General features: G+C 43.8%; 1 protein-coding gene across 5 annotated transcripts in view; it reads right to left on the bottom strand.

Annotated features, from left to right (window-relative positions):
• The window catches only part of scaper (S-phase cyclin A-associated protein in the ER), a 186493-nt gene that overhangs the window by 13749 nt on the left and 157808 nt on the right, over positions 1-14936 (bottom strand). For all 5 annotated transcript variants that reach the window (XM_060914836.1, XM_060914837.1, XM_060914840.1 and 2 more), the window contains 3 exons: positions 9237-9392; positions 6246-6492; positions 1179-1328 (listed from right to left, as the gene is read on the bottom strand). In XM_060914836.1, the coding sequence (XP_060770819.1) occupies positions 1179-1328; positions 6246-6492; positions 9237-9392 (553 nt within the window). The remainder of the gene's footprint in view (positions 1-1178; positions 1329-6245; positions 6493-9236; positions 9393-14936) is intronic.

The following is a 14936-nucleotide window of genomic DNA, read 5'->3' as shown; positions in this document are numbered from 1 at the left end:
AACATAGAGGAAACGTTTGTGAAATGTGTTTTAGCATTTGAGAAAAACTGTAATATCTGTACTTTCTACTCCTTACATTTTCAAAGCAGGATTGTTCCTTTAGTTGTAATGCATTTGAGGGGAATTATCACTTATTTTATTTTGCATCACTGCTCGCTTTCGCAACATCAAGACTGATTTCAACCTAAGTGGATGGGACAATAATACGTAGAAAAGACGACACTGATTACACCATTCCAATCTGGCAACCCTTTCTGTGAATTGAAACGAGCTGTGGCGTTCAAATTGGGTTCAAATTTTGATTTAGATACCGAATGCTTTAACTGTATGCGATGTATGCTCTTCAAGCACTTCAAATAAGTTATTAGCAAGCATGTAAGAGCAGCTAATAAGGTAAGGACAACGATAAGTTATTACAGCTGGGTTGTCAGTTAGCATGCTGTATTTAGCTGATAGTCAATCGACTGCACATGCAAGCGGATTATTTGTCACAAAGTACTTGGAAATGAAAATATTTGCAATGGAGCACCTTATAGACGGTGTTATTTAATAATTACTTGATGAAAGTATGGGCTTGCCACTTTCTGCCGACCCCCAAATCTATTCTATTACAGGAGGTTCAGTTAGTTTTACACAAATAGCGAGTAGAAATGTCTTTCAAAGGGCTTTTTACTTTTATACTTTGAGGACATTTCAGAGCTTGTACTGTTGTACTTTTACTTGAGTAAAGAATGCGAATCAGGACTTCTTTTACCAGACTTGTTTATTAAAAAAAAAAAAAAAAAAGTATCTGCACTTCTACTTAAGTAAAGAATGTGTGTACTTTTGCAACCTCTGGCTGGCATTGACTTTTCCTATTTAAAAAAAAAAGTTTTACTCCTTATATATGGCATTTATTATTATTTTTATTATTATTAAACATGAGCTGTAAACGTACTAAAAGACACAATGTCAGTTTTTCAAATCTCAGCTTTCATTTGTGCATTTTTGATGACCGTTTACCCATTTTCAGGTCCATCAGGAAACAGCAGCAGGTTCCACATAAACATGAATAAACTGCCAGCTTTTAGCAATATTAGCGCTATAACAAACCCTGACTGGGAATTGTAATGACAGTGGGCTTTTTCTTCAAACACCTTCAACAGCCTGTCGTGTTTATCTGTCCACACTCTGCTCACCTGATTGTCTGGATGGTTGACGGTGAAAAAGCCTACACAGATGATGACTTCATGCAGCAGTTCCTCGGAATTGTTCTGTGAGCAATACCACAGCAGAGAGCTCACGATGTGTCGAAAGGCCAGAGATAATCCCTCAGCTCCCAAGACAGACTGAAAAAGAGCAAACAACAATAATAATCATTTTTAAGCACATCAGTCATAGAGCACATGGCATTTATTAAGATCAAAACTAGGCAAATCAAACTAGGAAGCAAATAAAGGTCAGCGGTTACTTGACCATCGGTTGAAAAGAACTGCTCGTACTTGAACCTAACTGGACTACTCTAAACTGTTTATGGATAAGACGCATGGTACATTTTAGAGCATAAGAAGATAACTCGTGTTTTAAAGTGGATAAAAAACAAGTTGGGGTTGTTGAGGAGTACTTGTGAGAGTCTTTCCACAGCTCTGGAGACAGAGAGGTCCCCACTCCAGACCCCCCAGTCTCCCTATAGAGGAGATGCTATCAGCCGAGCCACAGACAGTATTTATTAAACATGTCAGTATGACAAAGTGCCTCAGGGTCAGCACTAAGACTACTGACATTAGCTGTGGGGTGTGAGAGTTAGGGATGGAAGGTCTGAGTAAGCAGGCACAAACAACAATACCTGAATAATGCCAATGCAACAGGACTGGTGTAGGGTTCACAATATACATTTCATACTAACGCAGATTCAAATGCCGACATTGACAAAACGCACCTATAAACATCTAACTTCAAGATCTGCAAGTTAACTAATGCAAACACAGGTAAACTTCAAATTTTTACATTCTTGGTGCAGTGTTGTTGGTAGTGTCGTCACCTCACAGCTAACAAACGCAATATCTTCTTCAGGACTACAGCTAATTACCAGAATGAGATCAGAACAATATACTGCTGTGGTGTGATCACCTTGTGATAATCTCCATTGCACATATCACTGGAACAAATGAGTTAAACACTACTTGAGCCGGACCGTACCTGAGGCGCTTCTCTTACTAGCATCACCCTAACGCAGTACTGCAGTACCTAGAACAAAAGGCTGACGCTCTAGCCAGAGGCCACCGTTCGGAGCTTCCCTTACAGTAGCTAGAGATCATATAGAAGTTGAATGGGATAACGAGAGACGCTTTGGTATCAGAGCAGAAGAGAAAGGAGGAGCTGAGCTCTTCTGATGAACCTATTAGTCAGCTCTGTGCGCTAATGTAAACCACAAGGTGATTACAACTAAGGTCCCAAAACAGCATTATTTAAAATGTTCATAAAACTTAGGCAGTGTTGCTTTGACTGCCAGCTGTTTTAAATATAGAAGGAAAAAGACAGGGAAGAGAAACCCGTGCGCGTGCGCACACACAAAGTGTGAGTAATTACTGAAACCAATTAAAATAATTCATACACTTCCCGCATTTCCTCCCTCACGCCTCAGTGTTTACATGGTGATTTATTGTCATGAATCCGTCCTTTTCTCTTCATCAGGCCGGCTAACGTACGACCGGACAGGCTTCATTTATTGCCGCTCTCCATCCGCATAGCTGACCCGAAGCCTTCAACACGACTGGTCTGGGGTCAGGGGTCAAGCGTGTTTATGTCCACTGGGTTCACTTTGTTCTAGGAAGAAATAGTGATCTCCTGCCAGTGGTGCCGGGAGTTGAACAGTGGTCAGATCATTAGCTCTGCTGGTCGATCTACTGCCTGAATTCCCGAGCACAGGTATAGTCGCTAGTCCGTTCAAAGGCCCTTGAGAGTACTGACATTTTTTATTCTCTCTAGTGTTTGGAATGTCTGTTTGAGGGATGAGCTCAACATGGCATGTTGTCAGCTAGCTCAAGGCAAATCTGTGGACTTGCCCTGTGCGTAAGAAAAACAAGCCATGCAACAAAAGTTTGGCTAGACAGTGTGGCTGCAGTGAGCCTAACCTCATAGCAGAGACGGACAGCAGGGTGTACTGTACGCAGCCTCTCTTATGTCATAAAGCTGCATTTTTACAGTGATGAACAATGTTCCCCAGGCAGTGCACAGAGCCCGAACATTATACATGGCACCTGGGATGAACACCATACTGGTCATTCAAAAACAGCGTTAAACAGGAACTAGAACATAAGAGTTAAAAAATAGTTTAGACCCGACAAATGGCTGGTGCCAACTGGGGGCAGGTATAGAGGTTACTCCTTATAGGTTTTATATTTTTATTTATCATCTAGACGCGAGCATTTTACTGGGAAATATGCCATTCGTGGGCGGCACGGTGGTGTAGTGGTTAGCGCTGTCGCCTCACAGCAAGGTGGTCCTGGGTTCGAGCCCCGTGGCCGGCGAGGGCCTTTCTGTGTGGAGTTTGCATGTTCTCCCCGTGTCCGCGTGGGTTTCCTCCGGGTGCTCCGGTTTCCCCCACAGTCCAAAGACATGCAGGTTAGGTTAACTGGTGACTCTAAATTGACTGTAGGTGTGAATGTGAGTGTGAATGGTTGTCTGTGTCTATGTGTCAGCCTTGTGATGACCTGGCGACTTGTCCAGGGTGTACCCCGCCTTTCGCCCGTAGTCAGCTGGGATAGGCTCCGGCTTGCCTGCGACCCTGTAGAACAGGATAAAGCGGCTAGAGATAATGACATGAGATATGCCATTCATATTTTTCATAAGAACTACATCCGGGACACTGAGGAACATTAAGTTGCGTAGGTTTTGTTTGTGGATGTGTCCATATAATAAAAAGTTGGCTTGAAGAGATCATGTTGGATCGATGAAGTCATTACCAATGTTTCGCCGCTGACTTGATGCGCATTGTCAAAATGGTGAACCGGTACAAAATTAAAATTCTTTTGACTGACTTGCATTTTGTGTGTGGATGTGTCTGTATAATAAGAATATTACTCTGTGGCAGAAGATATGAATTTTATCTTCTTGTGCTGGAAAAATATTTCACTTGTTTGTGCCGCTCAGTCGTGAAATATGTTCACCGCTCGAAGATAAACTTTACATCTTCGCGCCATCATGTAATATTTTATATATTAGAGAGAGACACGAGCATTTTACTGGGAAATACGCCACTTGTATTTTTCATACGAACTACACCCGGGATACTGAGTAACATTTTCCAATATCTTCACTAGGGAGGATACTGATGAATTGGGTGGCTTTATGCCACTTCTGGCACAAAGATTCAATCGGCTCAGCTTTTTTTTTTTTGATGGCTTGTGACCATTTTCCCCTTGATCACATTCCAGAGGTTTCCAATGGGGTTTAGGTCTGGAGATTGGGCTGGCCATGACAGGGTCTTGATCCTCCATCCACACCTTGATTGGCCTGGCTGTGTGGCATTGTCCTGCTGGAAAACCCAATCCTCAGAGTTGGGGAACATTGCCAGAGCAGAAGGAAGCACGTTTTTCTTCCAAGACAACCTTGTACATGGCTTGATTCATGTGTCCTTCACAAACAAAAATCTGTCCCATTCCAGCCTTGCTGAAGCACCCCCAGATCATCACCGACCATCCACTAAATTTCACAATGTGTGCAAGACACTGTGGCTTGTAGGCTTCTCCAGCTCTCCGTCTAACCATTAGATGACCAGGTGACGGGAAAAGCTGAAAATTGGACTCCTCAGAGAAAATGACCTTACTCCAGTCCTCTAAAGTCTAATCCTGATGGTCTTTAGCAAACCTGAGCCTGGCTCTTCTTTGCTTCTCATTGACGAAGGGCTTTTTTCTAGCTTTACATGACTTCAACCCCGCCTGGAGGAGCCGGTTTCGAACCGTCCTTGCTGTGCACTTAACCTCAGCTGCCATTCTTTTTGTAGGTCACTTGATGTCATCCTGCAGTTTTTGACATTCGAAGGAGCTGACGATCATCCTGGGCCAGTGGAGGGTCGTTTTCACCCTCTGCCCTTCTGCAACTTTGGTGTCCTCAATGTCTGCTGCTTGACCTGGTTTTTATGAACTGCCATCTTTGACATTTTGAGGATGGAAGCAACCTGACGCTCACTGGATCCCTTTGCCAGTAAAGCCAGAATTGGACCCTCACTCAAAAATTTTCTTTTTAACTCTTTTAGCATGATGAAAAGCTATCTTGGTATTCCAATTAAATTTCAAGATATTACTAGCACAGTTTTTGCCATCCAAAATGATCCTATTGCAAGAGGATAGTGATGACCACAGCAGTGGTTTTTATACTTTTCCTTGTTAAATAAGATTTGATTCAGGTGATCATCTTATCAGTATCATAGGAAGTAAAATGAGGCGTGCTTGTGTTGGCGTTCCAGCACAGACACTGGAATGAAATGGCTGCCTTACATAGAGATGCTGATTTAAGAAAAAATTTGAAGTGGTCTCTTAATTTTTTCCAGAACTGTATATCTCTCACGCACAAATACACACACACACACACGTTAGCACCTCACAGCAAGAAGGTCCTGGGTTCGAGCCTAGCAGCCGGCGAGGGCCTTTCTGTGCGGAGTTTGCATGTTCTCCCCGTGTCCGCGTGGGCTTCCTCCGGGTGCTCCGGTTTCCCCCACAGTCCAAAGACATGCAGGTTAGGTTAACTGGTGACTCTAAATTGAGCGTAGGTGTGAATGTGAGTGTGAATGGTTGTCTGTGTCTATGTGTCAGCCCTGTGATGACCTGGCGACTTGTCCAGGGTGTACCCCGCCTTTCGCCCGTAGTCAGCTGGGATAGGCTCCAGCTTGCCCGCGACCCTGTAGGACAGGACAAGCGGCTACAAATAATGGATGGATACACACTGTACATGTTTTATCGTGCATCACTAGAATGAACAGAATGTGGACATATTGGCTTGTGCACTATTACAATTTTGCTCTCTCTTCTGGAGCACATATTAGAAAATACGTCAATATGCCAACACTGAATCCTCTCAGCGATCCTATGATCAATTCAATATATTGTTTAAAATGTCATGATCTTATACAACAAACTGATATGTCATGACTGACTGTCACAGTACCAGTATGACCACACATCCTTACTTGCATGCGTCTGCATGGCATTTAAAGATTTGGCATTTTGCCTAAAATACCATCCTGCAGAGTACAATTGAGAGAGTACCTGGAAGGCAGTAAGGTCGAGCAGGGCAAAGCTGTTGAGGAAGCGCAGGCCTTGAAGTGCCACCTGGACCACAGCAGGGCTGTAAGGCTCCTGGAGCGATGCCATGCTACCAGACTGGGGCTCAGGCACGGTGTTGTGCAGGAGGATACAATACAGCATGTGCAGCACGCCAACAAGGTCAGTGTTCTGTAGCAATGTTGTCAGCCCAGTAGAGTCCTGCCGTTTATTGTCGAAGATACTGGAGGAGCTAGGAAAGGAGATGAGGAGGGGGGGAAAGGGTTCTGAGAGACGCATTATGGGCACTGAAAGGAAAGTATGTGGCTGACGCATGTTCCCATACACGTACACAGATCCAAGACAAACAAACAGCGACATTCATTTACTGAAATATGCACCGATATAGATACACATACACACAAACATTGGTTACGCATTTTTTTAAAGAATAAAAATGATATTTCTAAACATTTGGCTGACAAATGGGGCAAAAATATTGTTATTCCCTTCGCTAAGGTGTTCCCCTCATTGTATCAAAACTTCAAGGCAAGCAGAACCAACTCCCCTTGTTTATGTACCATCCATCTGAACCAGAGTCCTTTCAAACAAAGCCAAACATGTGAGACAGCTCTTCACCAAGCTTGGAGTGGTGAGAGGCAGCTGGAGAGGGAGACTCTGACAAGCAGCTCAATGTCTCACAACCCAAGGAAGTGCTGGCTGCTTTCTTAACCGCAAAGAGTCATAGACCTAGGTTGCAGGGAGCGAGGGAAGTCTGGTCCCTGCGGCTTCTAGATTTACTTGCTAGACCAGGTCCTGTCCACTCGGATATAAATAACGGGGCAAAGCTTGTCTGTACAGCATGCCTACAGGGCAGAGAAGCTTAACTGGTCATGTTCAGTCCCGTAGGAATCAGAACTCAGCACTGGAGTAGTTGAACTATGGAGCTGTCTTGTTACAAGAAGTACAAAAATGTAATAACATCTGCTACCAGAATCCATAACAGGCATGTTTAAGGAAAGAAGGCAATGTTTAATTTGACAACGCAACGACGAGTAGGACTCGAAGACGTGAAGCCTGTAAGCAATGCAGCATTCCAGTTCACTCTAATACAAAAACACAACACGTTTCTGTAACCCATCAAATTTAAAAAAAAAAGAAAAAAAGATGAAACTTTTGAAACCTAGGAGGCACGTTGACAGCCAATGCACTACTTTCACAATACAAACTACTGTCTCAAGCCCTTCTGCGCTCCAACACATTTAATTACAACCCATCTTATGGGATTTAAGACAGCATGTTTGTGTATTAGCCTGGACAACGCTGGGCGGATTAACAGGCTTGGTAACTCCACACCCCAGTCACAAATTATACAGGCAGCAGTGAAGCTGCTTTATCAGGCTGATCCGAGATCTGCTTTGCCATTTCTCTAATGACAGAGGTTAGTATTTGGATAGGAGCATTTCCAAGATCAGCACAGTGGGATAATGTGTACCAAGAATGACACTAAAGATAATGCCAGGATCTTGATGTCGAGAACCCAGTGGCCCAACAACATACACCTTAATGAGTGAAAGAAGTGCAGGGGTTTTAAGCTTCCAAAGCTGTTCTTGGATCAGTTCACCCAAATCCTTAGTATACATATAAGAGTCAAAATCCTAAAGCAGTTCTCAGTGGAGCCCAACTTGCGCAGACACTCAGGATTAGCGTCTGCGTGAGGGAACAAAGGCTCGGTTCTCTCACTGTGACTCTGCATGACAGGTTCCACATCCCCTGATTGGGAAACAGCCAGCGCATGGGATGAAAGTGAAGGCCTGACGGTGGCAATCTGAGCCTGCTCACCAACCCTGAATCAGCCTTCCTGATTCAACCATGCTTACAGCTAAACCTTTGCTAATGCAGCTATTGTCTGCCTGATTTACAGTTAACCAGGGAGAAAAACGTGGTACTTTAAATTTGGAATAAACCACTGTGGAGGGAGAAATACCAAGCCAAAAAAAAAAGACGACGATACTGTAAAATCTTACCAAACAGCAACAGTTCATCAGCCATCACTCAGCAGAATTCAGTTCATGACAGGTAATTATTAGTATAGCACATCAACACATGCTGTGATTTAGAATTAGAGAACAGGGGTTTGCCTGCCCTCTGGATGTTACCCCACTGAGCATGCTGTTACTTGAAGTCAACCAAGTGTGGAGTGTGGAAATTAGCAACTGTGTAGCTACATGACCCCCCTCCGTCAAGCGAATCCCGTGACATATCAAGCAGCAGAGAGCAGAAACACTTCAAAACATCCACACCACATTCAACCTGGAATGACGTCCTGGCTCGCCACCTAGTGAATAATGGTTCTATGGAGATATAGATGGCTGGATTAGAAGGATGTTGATTATAATATGGCACTGTGGAGTGGAGCTATTAAAAGTGGAGAGCTGTTGCTGCTGCTGGGGTTTCTCACAGATATTTAGTGACATGGAGTTGGGGAGAAGGAGAGAATGGTGTTAAACAGCTGGACAGTGTTACAGCACACAGCAGCTGGACATATACAGGGCTGGGCACAGCAGCAAGGGCAGGACTGGTCAAAATGACCGAGACAGACCTAACTATCAATAAACACATGCAGACACAAAGACACTCAACATTTCAGAAGGTACACTTTACAAGTGTTCTAGACATCAAAGGTTTTATGAGGGGGGGAGAAAAAAAAAAGAGAGCAAGAGATAGAGTTGAGTCACTGCCAGCCTTTCCTCAGAATTTGGGCTCATGGAGCTAGCCTCCATCAATGAACACACACTTGTGTGTGTACACACACACACACACACACACACACACACACACACACACACACACGTGTGGGTGGGCTGAAAGTAGGAGTTTACAATGAGCAAGATGGAACTAGATGAACAACTAGTGATTGATGACATTCCGGTATCTGTGTTATAGCACATCAGGAAACGGGAGAGAGACAGGAAGAGAGATATAGATGCCACTCACCGGCCGTTCACGGCAAAACACAACTTGCACATGGCATGGAGGAGAGCTGTAGCCTGCTCCAGAAAGGCAGACATTTTAGGACTCTCATCGATCGGGCCTTGCACAGACAGGAAGCAGCCGTACAGCTTGTCAATCACACCCATATTCACCACATAGCTGAAGAAAACCAAGACGTAGCGTTAGTCTATTCATAAAAAAATGTATAAATTCACAAACAAATTCAACAAACTTAACATGTATATAACATTGCATAGGAACCTTAAATTCACACCAGAAGCAGCATGACTGGGAGTATTAAAAAAAAAAAAAAAATACACTAACTTTAAAAACGCACATTGATAAAACTTGCTGAATTCGTGCTGAGTTTATCTCAAGAAGAAAAGAAATATATCACAATGGAAAAATAACTTCGTTCCGCCCGAATAAGTTCCAAATCTGTGCTCAAATCAGAATTTAAGGGAGTTGTACTCAATAACGTACAATATGACTCGGGTAATCAATGACATGGACAGGCTTTAATTTTCAAACAAATTTTGCATACACTGTACACACACAATCTTGCCTATAAATACCCGGGGGAAATGATGGGAAAATTGTCATTATTGAAGATGCCACGCCTAAGCCAAAATCAACGTGAACAGGCCATCGGGATGTTGCGTGCCGGAAGTACACAGACAGAGGTCGCCCGGCACGTCGGTGTTCATCATTCGACCATTTCCCGTTTGAGTCAGCGTTACAGACAGACAGGGAGCACCAGGGATCGTCCACGCCCTGGTCAGCCTCGAGTCAGGACGCCAGTTCAGGATCAGCACATCAGGCTAGCTCACCTCCGTGACAGATTCCTGACACCCTCAGTCACTGCTGCTGAGACCCCTGGACGACACAGACCCAGAATCTCCAGCATGACGGTCCGAACATGGACCAACTGTCACTTTGAATTTTTTTATTGTGAATTAATTCTTGAGTTTGACAATAAATGTCCTTTATCGATGTTTCAAGATGTGTGTGCATTACATACAATATCATAAATTTCAAATATATGCATGGATCTAAAGTGATATCGTGTTGAATTCCATTGTGCGTTTTTAAAGTTACTTAGTATAGTTCATTGTTGGCACAAAAGCATGCTTTTTTTTTTTTAAAAGGAGAACTGAAGTCATTTTTAAACTTGCTTTATTTCTTAATTAACGTGTTATTCAATTACGTTTTTGGTTTTAGTAACCTTATATCGTGACTCGTATTGGCAACTAATTGCAATTAAATATTATACTTATCGGCCTGTTCGGTTTTTAGCCGTGTTGAATGTAGTTCGTTTGGTCCACGGCAGGCGTCGCTTATCCGCGCGATCTTCACCAGACTTGTGCGAGACTTCGAAACGTGAAGTGTCAGCGCCGCCATTTTGAAAACTGTTTTCCAAACGAAATATTATACAAAAAATGAGTTTAAATGACAATTACTGCCTACTTTCTTCAAACTTTCTTGATTGCAGTCAAAAGAAACAAAACTCCCGGCTTGATTACATCAGCATTCGAAAGAGGGCGTGCGCATCTTCTGACAACGTTGGCAGATGTTGGTCACTTTGATTTCCGCTGTACGTTTTACTTCCGTCCTACGATGTATCGCACAGGTCTCAACGAATCTCGTTTATATTGCTTCGACATACGGACTGATACATTACATAGCATATTTCAAACGCTCATAACTTGCTATAGCAGCGACAAAATAGCGATCAAAAATGCATTCCTATATTTAATAAAATGAGAGAAATAGAATTTTGATTAATAAAAATTTGCTGGGAACTAATGCACATTCGGCGGCACGGTGGTGTAGTGGTTAGCGCTGTCGCCTCACAGCAAGAAGGTCCTGGGTTCGAGCCCCGGGGCCGGCGAGGGCCTTTCTGTGTGGAGTTTGCATGTTCTCCCCGTGTCCGCGTGGGTTTCCTCCGGGTGCTCCGGTTTCCCCCACAGTCCAAAGACATGCAGGTTAGGTTAACTGGTGACTCTAAATTGACCGTAGGTGTGAATGTGAGTGTGAATGGTTGTCTGTGTCTATGTGTCAGCCCTGTGATGACCTGGCGACTTGTCCAGGGTGTACCCCGCCTTTCGCCCGTAGTCAGCTGGGATAGGCTCCAGCTTGCCTGCGACCCTGTAGAAGGATAAAGCGGCTAGAGATGAGATAATGCCCATTCGTAAAGCACTGCCAATTAAACATGTGAGGACTGAGGCTACCATACTTGTGCCATTAATAATTACAACACAGTTCAATTAAAAAAAGTGACCTGAGACAGCAGCACAGTGAACAAACAGCATGTGTGTGTTGACCCTGGTTCCCAATGTTGGTGCCATGAATATCCTATCATTTGTTTGCTTCCTTCAGGCCAGATAATTCTTGGAGATTATACTTAAAGTTCAGGGCGTATAGAAAGTTTAAGTGTACCATTTGAGTGGATTTCTACGGAGTTTACACTTCACTAAGGTAATGTATGAAACATTGCGGGCTGGATGGAGTTTTTTATGAGCAACAGTAGTGGTCGTGTAGCCGATATGGACTGAAACACCGAAAATACTTTGACACGAGGGCTGATTTACAGATTAGTTTACGCGGTCTATGTAGCAGAATATGAACGATGAAAACTAATTCAGCACATCTGCATTCAGAAGTTACACAAAGGCCACTGACTGATGTTAATACAGCCATTGCCAGCAAGTTATGCAACACAACTCAGAATTACACTCAGAAATGAACTCTCAGACTCCGTTGTAAAGGCCCCGTCTGCACACAACCTATCCAACAAGTGGAAATCGGAGCTCTCGTTTGAGCCTGCCACTCCTGTCTATTGTCCCCATCTCTCTCATTTGGCCAAGGCAAATGACAGGTCTCATGGTGGCATTAGGTCCACCCTCCTAGCTACAAATCAGGCCTAATTACAGCATTATGGAGAGACTGTGCCTCTATGTGCCAGCCCAGGTAGGAAGGAGGAAGGGGGGTGGGGTTTGCAATCCCCTCTTCCTGAACTAGAGTAGTGTCTCATAGCTCAGGTATGCCTGTCCCGTCCACTTCTAGTGACTGGAGGCTCCACGTTGTCAATCAAGAGACCTCCTGGAGAATCAGGGTCTGTCGGTGTGCACTACAGCAACAACTCCTTTTCATAGCTGTAAACTTGCTTACATGTCTATATGCGCTCTCTCTGCCATTTTATTCATCATTTCTCAGTCCCTTTCCTTATTCCATACCCCCAGCCAAAAAAAAAAAAAAAGCTTGAGCTCTCCCCTTCATATATTCCTCATGCATTCCTGTGTTTTTTTATGGCTGTCACTCAAAGTTTTCTTAGGTAGTCATGATCCTCCTTCTTCCCCTCTTACCTTCAGTAGGTCACCTGTTACTTAAAACTTGCTTTATCCACTTCTCTGGCTTGACTGAAGCTGAATGGAGCTTTAACGCACATCAGTGTGCAGCCTTTCAAACTTTACGTCTGAATGAGAAGGTGCCAAAGTGTTTGTTCACACTGTGGGAGTCTGCTTAAGAACAATCGGAGTGGACTTAATTGTTTCACTGGTACAGACTTTCCTATATTTTTCAAAATCTTTATAATACAATATTTCTTTCCATTCCAGCATCAAATATGAACGGCAACTTCTGTGGCAACTCCCCTGGCAGGACTAGACTAAAGGTGCGCATTGGGACTGGGATCCCATGATGCCTGCAGGAACAAAAAAAAAAAAAAAAAAAGGGGGTCGAGGGACTGAGTATTTTTGACTTTCGACAGGATGGGGCCAGGTGGTCGGATACGAAGCTCTCGAGTGTACTTTGTGCTCATGCAGCGCTGCGTGACGCATTTACTGCATTCATGTTCAATAACAGCTCTATTCTGGTCAGTCTCACATGCTGATTGCCCACTCACTCGCTCTATAGAACACTCACTAGGGGATGGTAGTGGTTCAATGGTTTTGAATTCTTAAATTATTTACATTTTGGTAAATACCGCCAATTAAATCCATGAGAAAATACAGAGCGTTTCAAAAAAAATTGATTATCATTTCACAGTCTAATAATTTTGCCAATTCTCTTTCAATTGACCTCAAATTTTCACTGCATGTGTGGTAACCGGTCAAAATTTTGTGTTTGTACCTTTTTAGGTATAGAAATGCCATTCACTGGAAAAGAAAAGGCGTTTGTGTTAGAGTACACTCAAACACAGTCGAACAAGACTGCGCAGCGTGCATTTATGAGAGAATTCTCTAAAAATGCACCAACTGCAATGCAGATTTGGACACGACACAAAGTTCAAAGAGGAAGGCTGTGTGTGTGTGTCTCAGGTGGGCGCGCATATCGAAAATTTGTGAAATCGTTCATGGAATCCCCATACCTTTGAATTTCTCATTCAAATTTTGAGGAATAAATCTTCTATTGCTCAGCATTAAGCCTGTTCAGTTTCATTTGCCTAGACTATGTAGTTTCTGGGATATTTACATCTCAAATATCATCAAATTTTTTGAAACACCCTGTATTGCAGGCAGGTGGCATTTGTACAGGGGTGGGGGACGTTAGTGTGGATTGGTCAGGGGTTTCAAAAAAAACCAAAAACCAAAAAAAACCAAACAGGCGGCACGGTGGTGTAGTGGTTAGCGCTGTCGCCTCACAGCAAGAAGGTCCGGGTTCGAGCCCCGTGGCCAGCGAGGGCCTTTCTGTGCGGAGTTTGCGTGTTCTCCCCGTGGGTTTCCTCCGGGTGCTCCGGTTTCCCCCACAGTCCAAAGACATGCAGGTTAGGTTAACTGGTGACTCTAAATTGACCGTAGGTGTGAATGTGAGTGTGAATGGTTGTCTGTGTCTATGTGTCAGCCCTGTGATGACCTGGCGACTTGTCCAGGGTGTACCCCGCCTTTCGCCCGTAGTCAGCTGGGATAGGCTCCAGCTTGCCTGCGACCCTGTAGAACAGGATAAAGCGGCTACAGATAATGAGATGAGAAAAAAACAAACAACCCCCCCCAAGCATCAGCACAGACTAACCTTAACGTTAACACACTAGGTCTTGGCTAGACTGTACCTTTATAGTTTGGGTCATTTTATATTGACTATGCAAAAGGCCAATGAGGCACCGAGGCAGTTCTGCTCAGATGAAGTGTACAAGTGAAGTGGGGCTGTGGGAAGTTTGGGTTCCACCAGCACTTCAAGACAGTCTGTCTTTCCTCATGGACAGGGACTAAACCAAAAGTTTGGACCCTCCCTCATGCCCTTTTGCTCTCAGACCAAGTTCAACTGGAAGTCGTGTAGTTCCAGAAACAGATTTTGGCTGCAGTTCCTCTTGGCTGGAGCAGACAAGGACTTAAGGTTTGAGTGCATGTCATATGTATGAAAGAGGGTAAACTGTGACAAGACTGCCAATATCTCTGGGAAATCTGACACCCAACCAGGGTGATGGCAAGCTCAAAGTACAGTCTGCATAATCTTCCTGCATATATAGTGTCAAATGATGGGCAAGTATAGGGGTTTGGGAGCAGCTTCTTGAAATCTGGTCCCATGCTTGTGACCGTATCAGATACAGGAAAAGCTAAACTTCTGGTTTGTCTCCAAGGCTGCTTTCCCTGTAGAGAAGAATCCTTTCCAATACTCATATTTTACCGCTACAATTTACTGAGCAGAAATCCCCTTACAGACACAAGCTATGGTCACACTAAACATGAATGTGAGAAAGAATTCGGA

This window comes from Neoarius graeffei, chromosome 2 (assembly GCF_027579695.1).
Source record: "Neoarius graeffei isolate fNeoGra1 chromosome 2, fNeoGra1.pri, whole genome shotgun sequence".
In the NCBI taxonomy this organism is placed as follows: domain Eukaryota; kingdom Metazoa; phylum Chordata; class Actinopteri; order Siluriformes; family Ariidae; genus Neoarius; species Neoarius graeffei.
The sequence above is the reverse complement of the archived record's forward strand: the minus strand, read 5'-3'. Positions and strand labels throughout refer to the sequence as shown.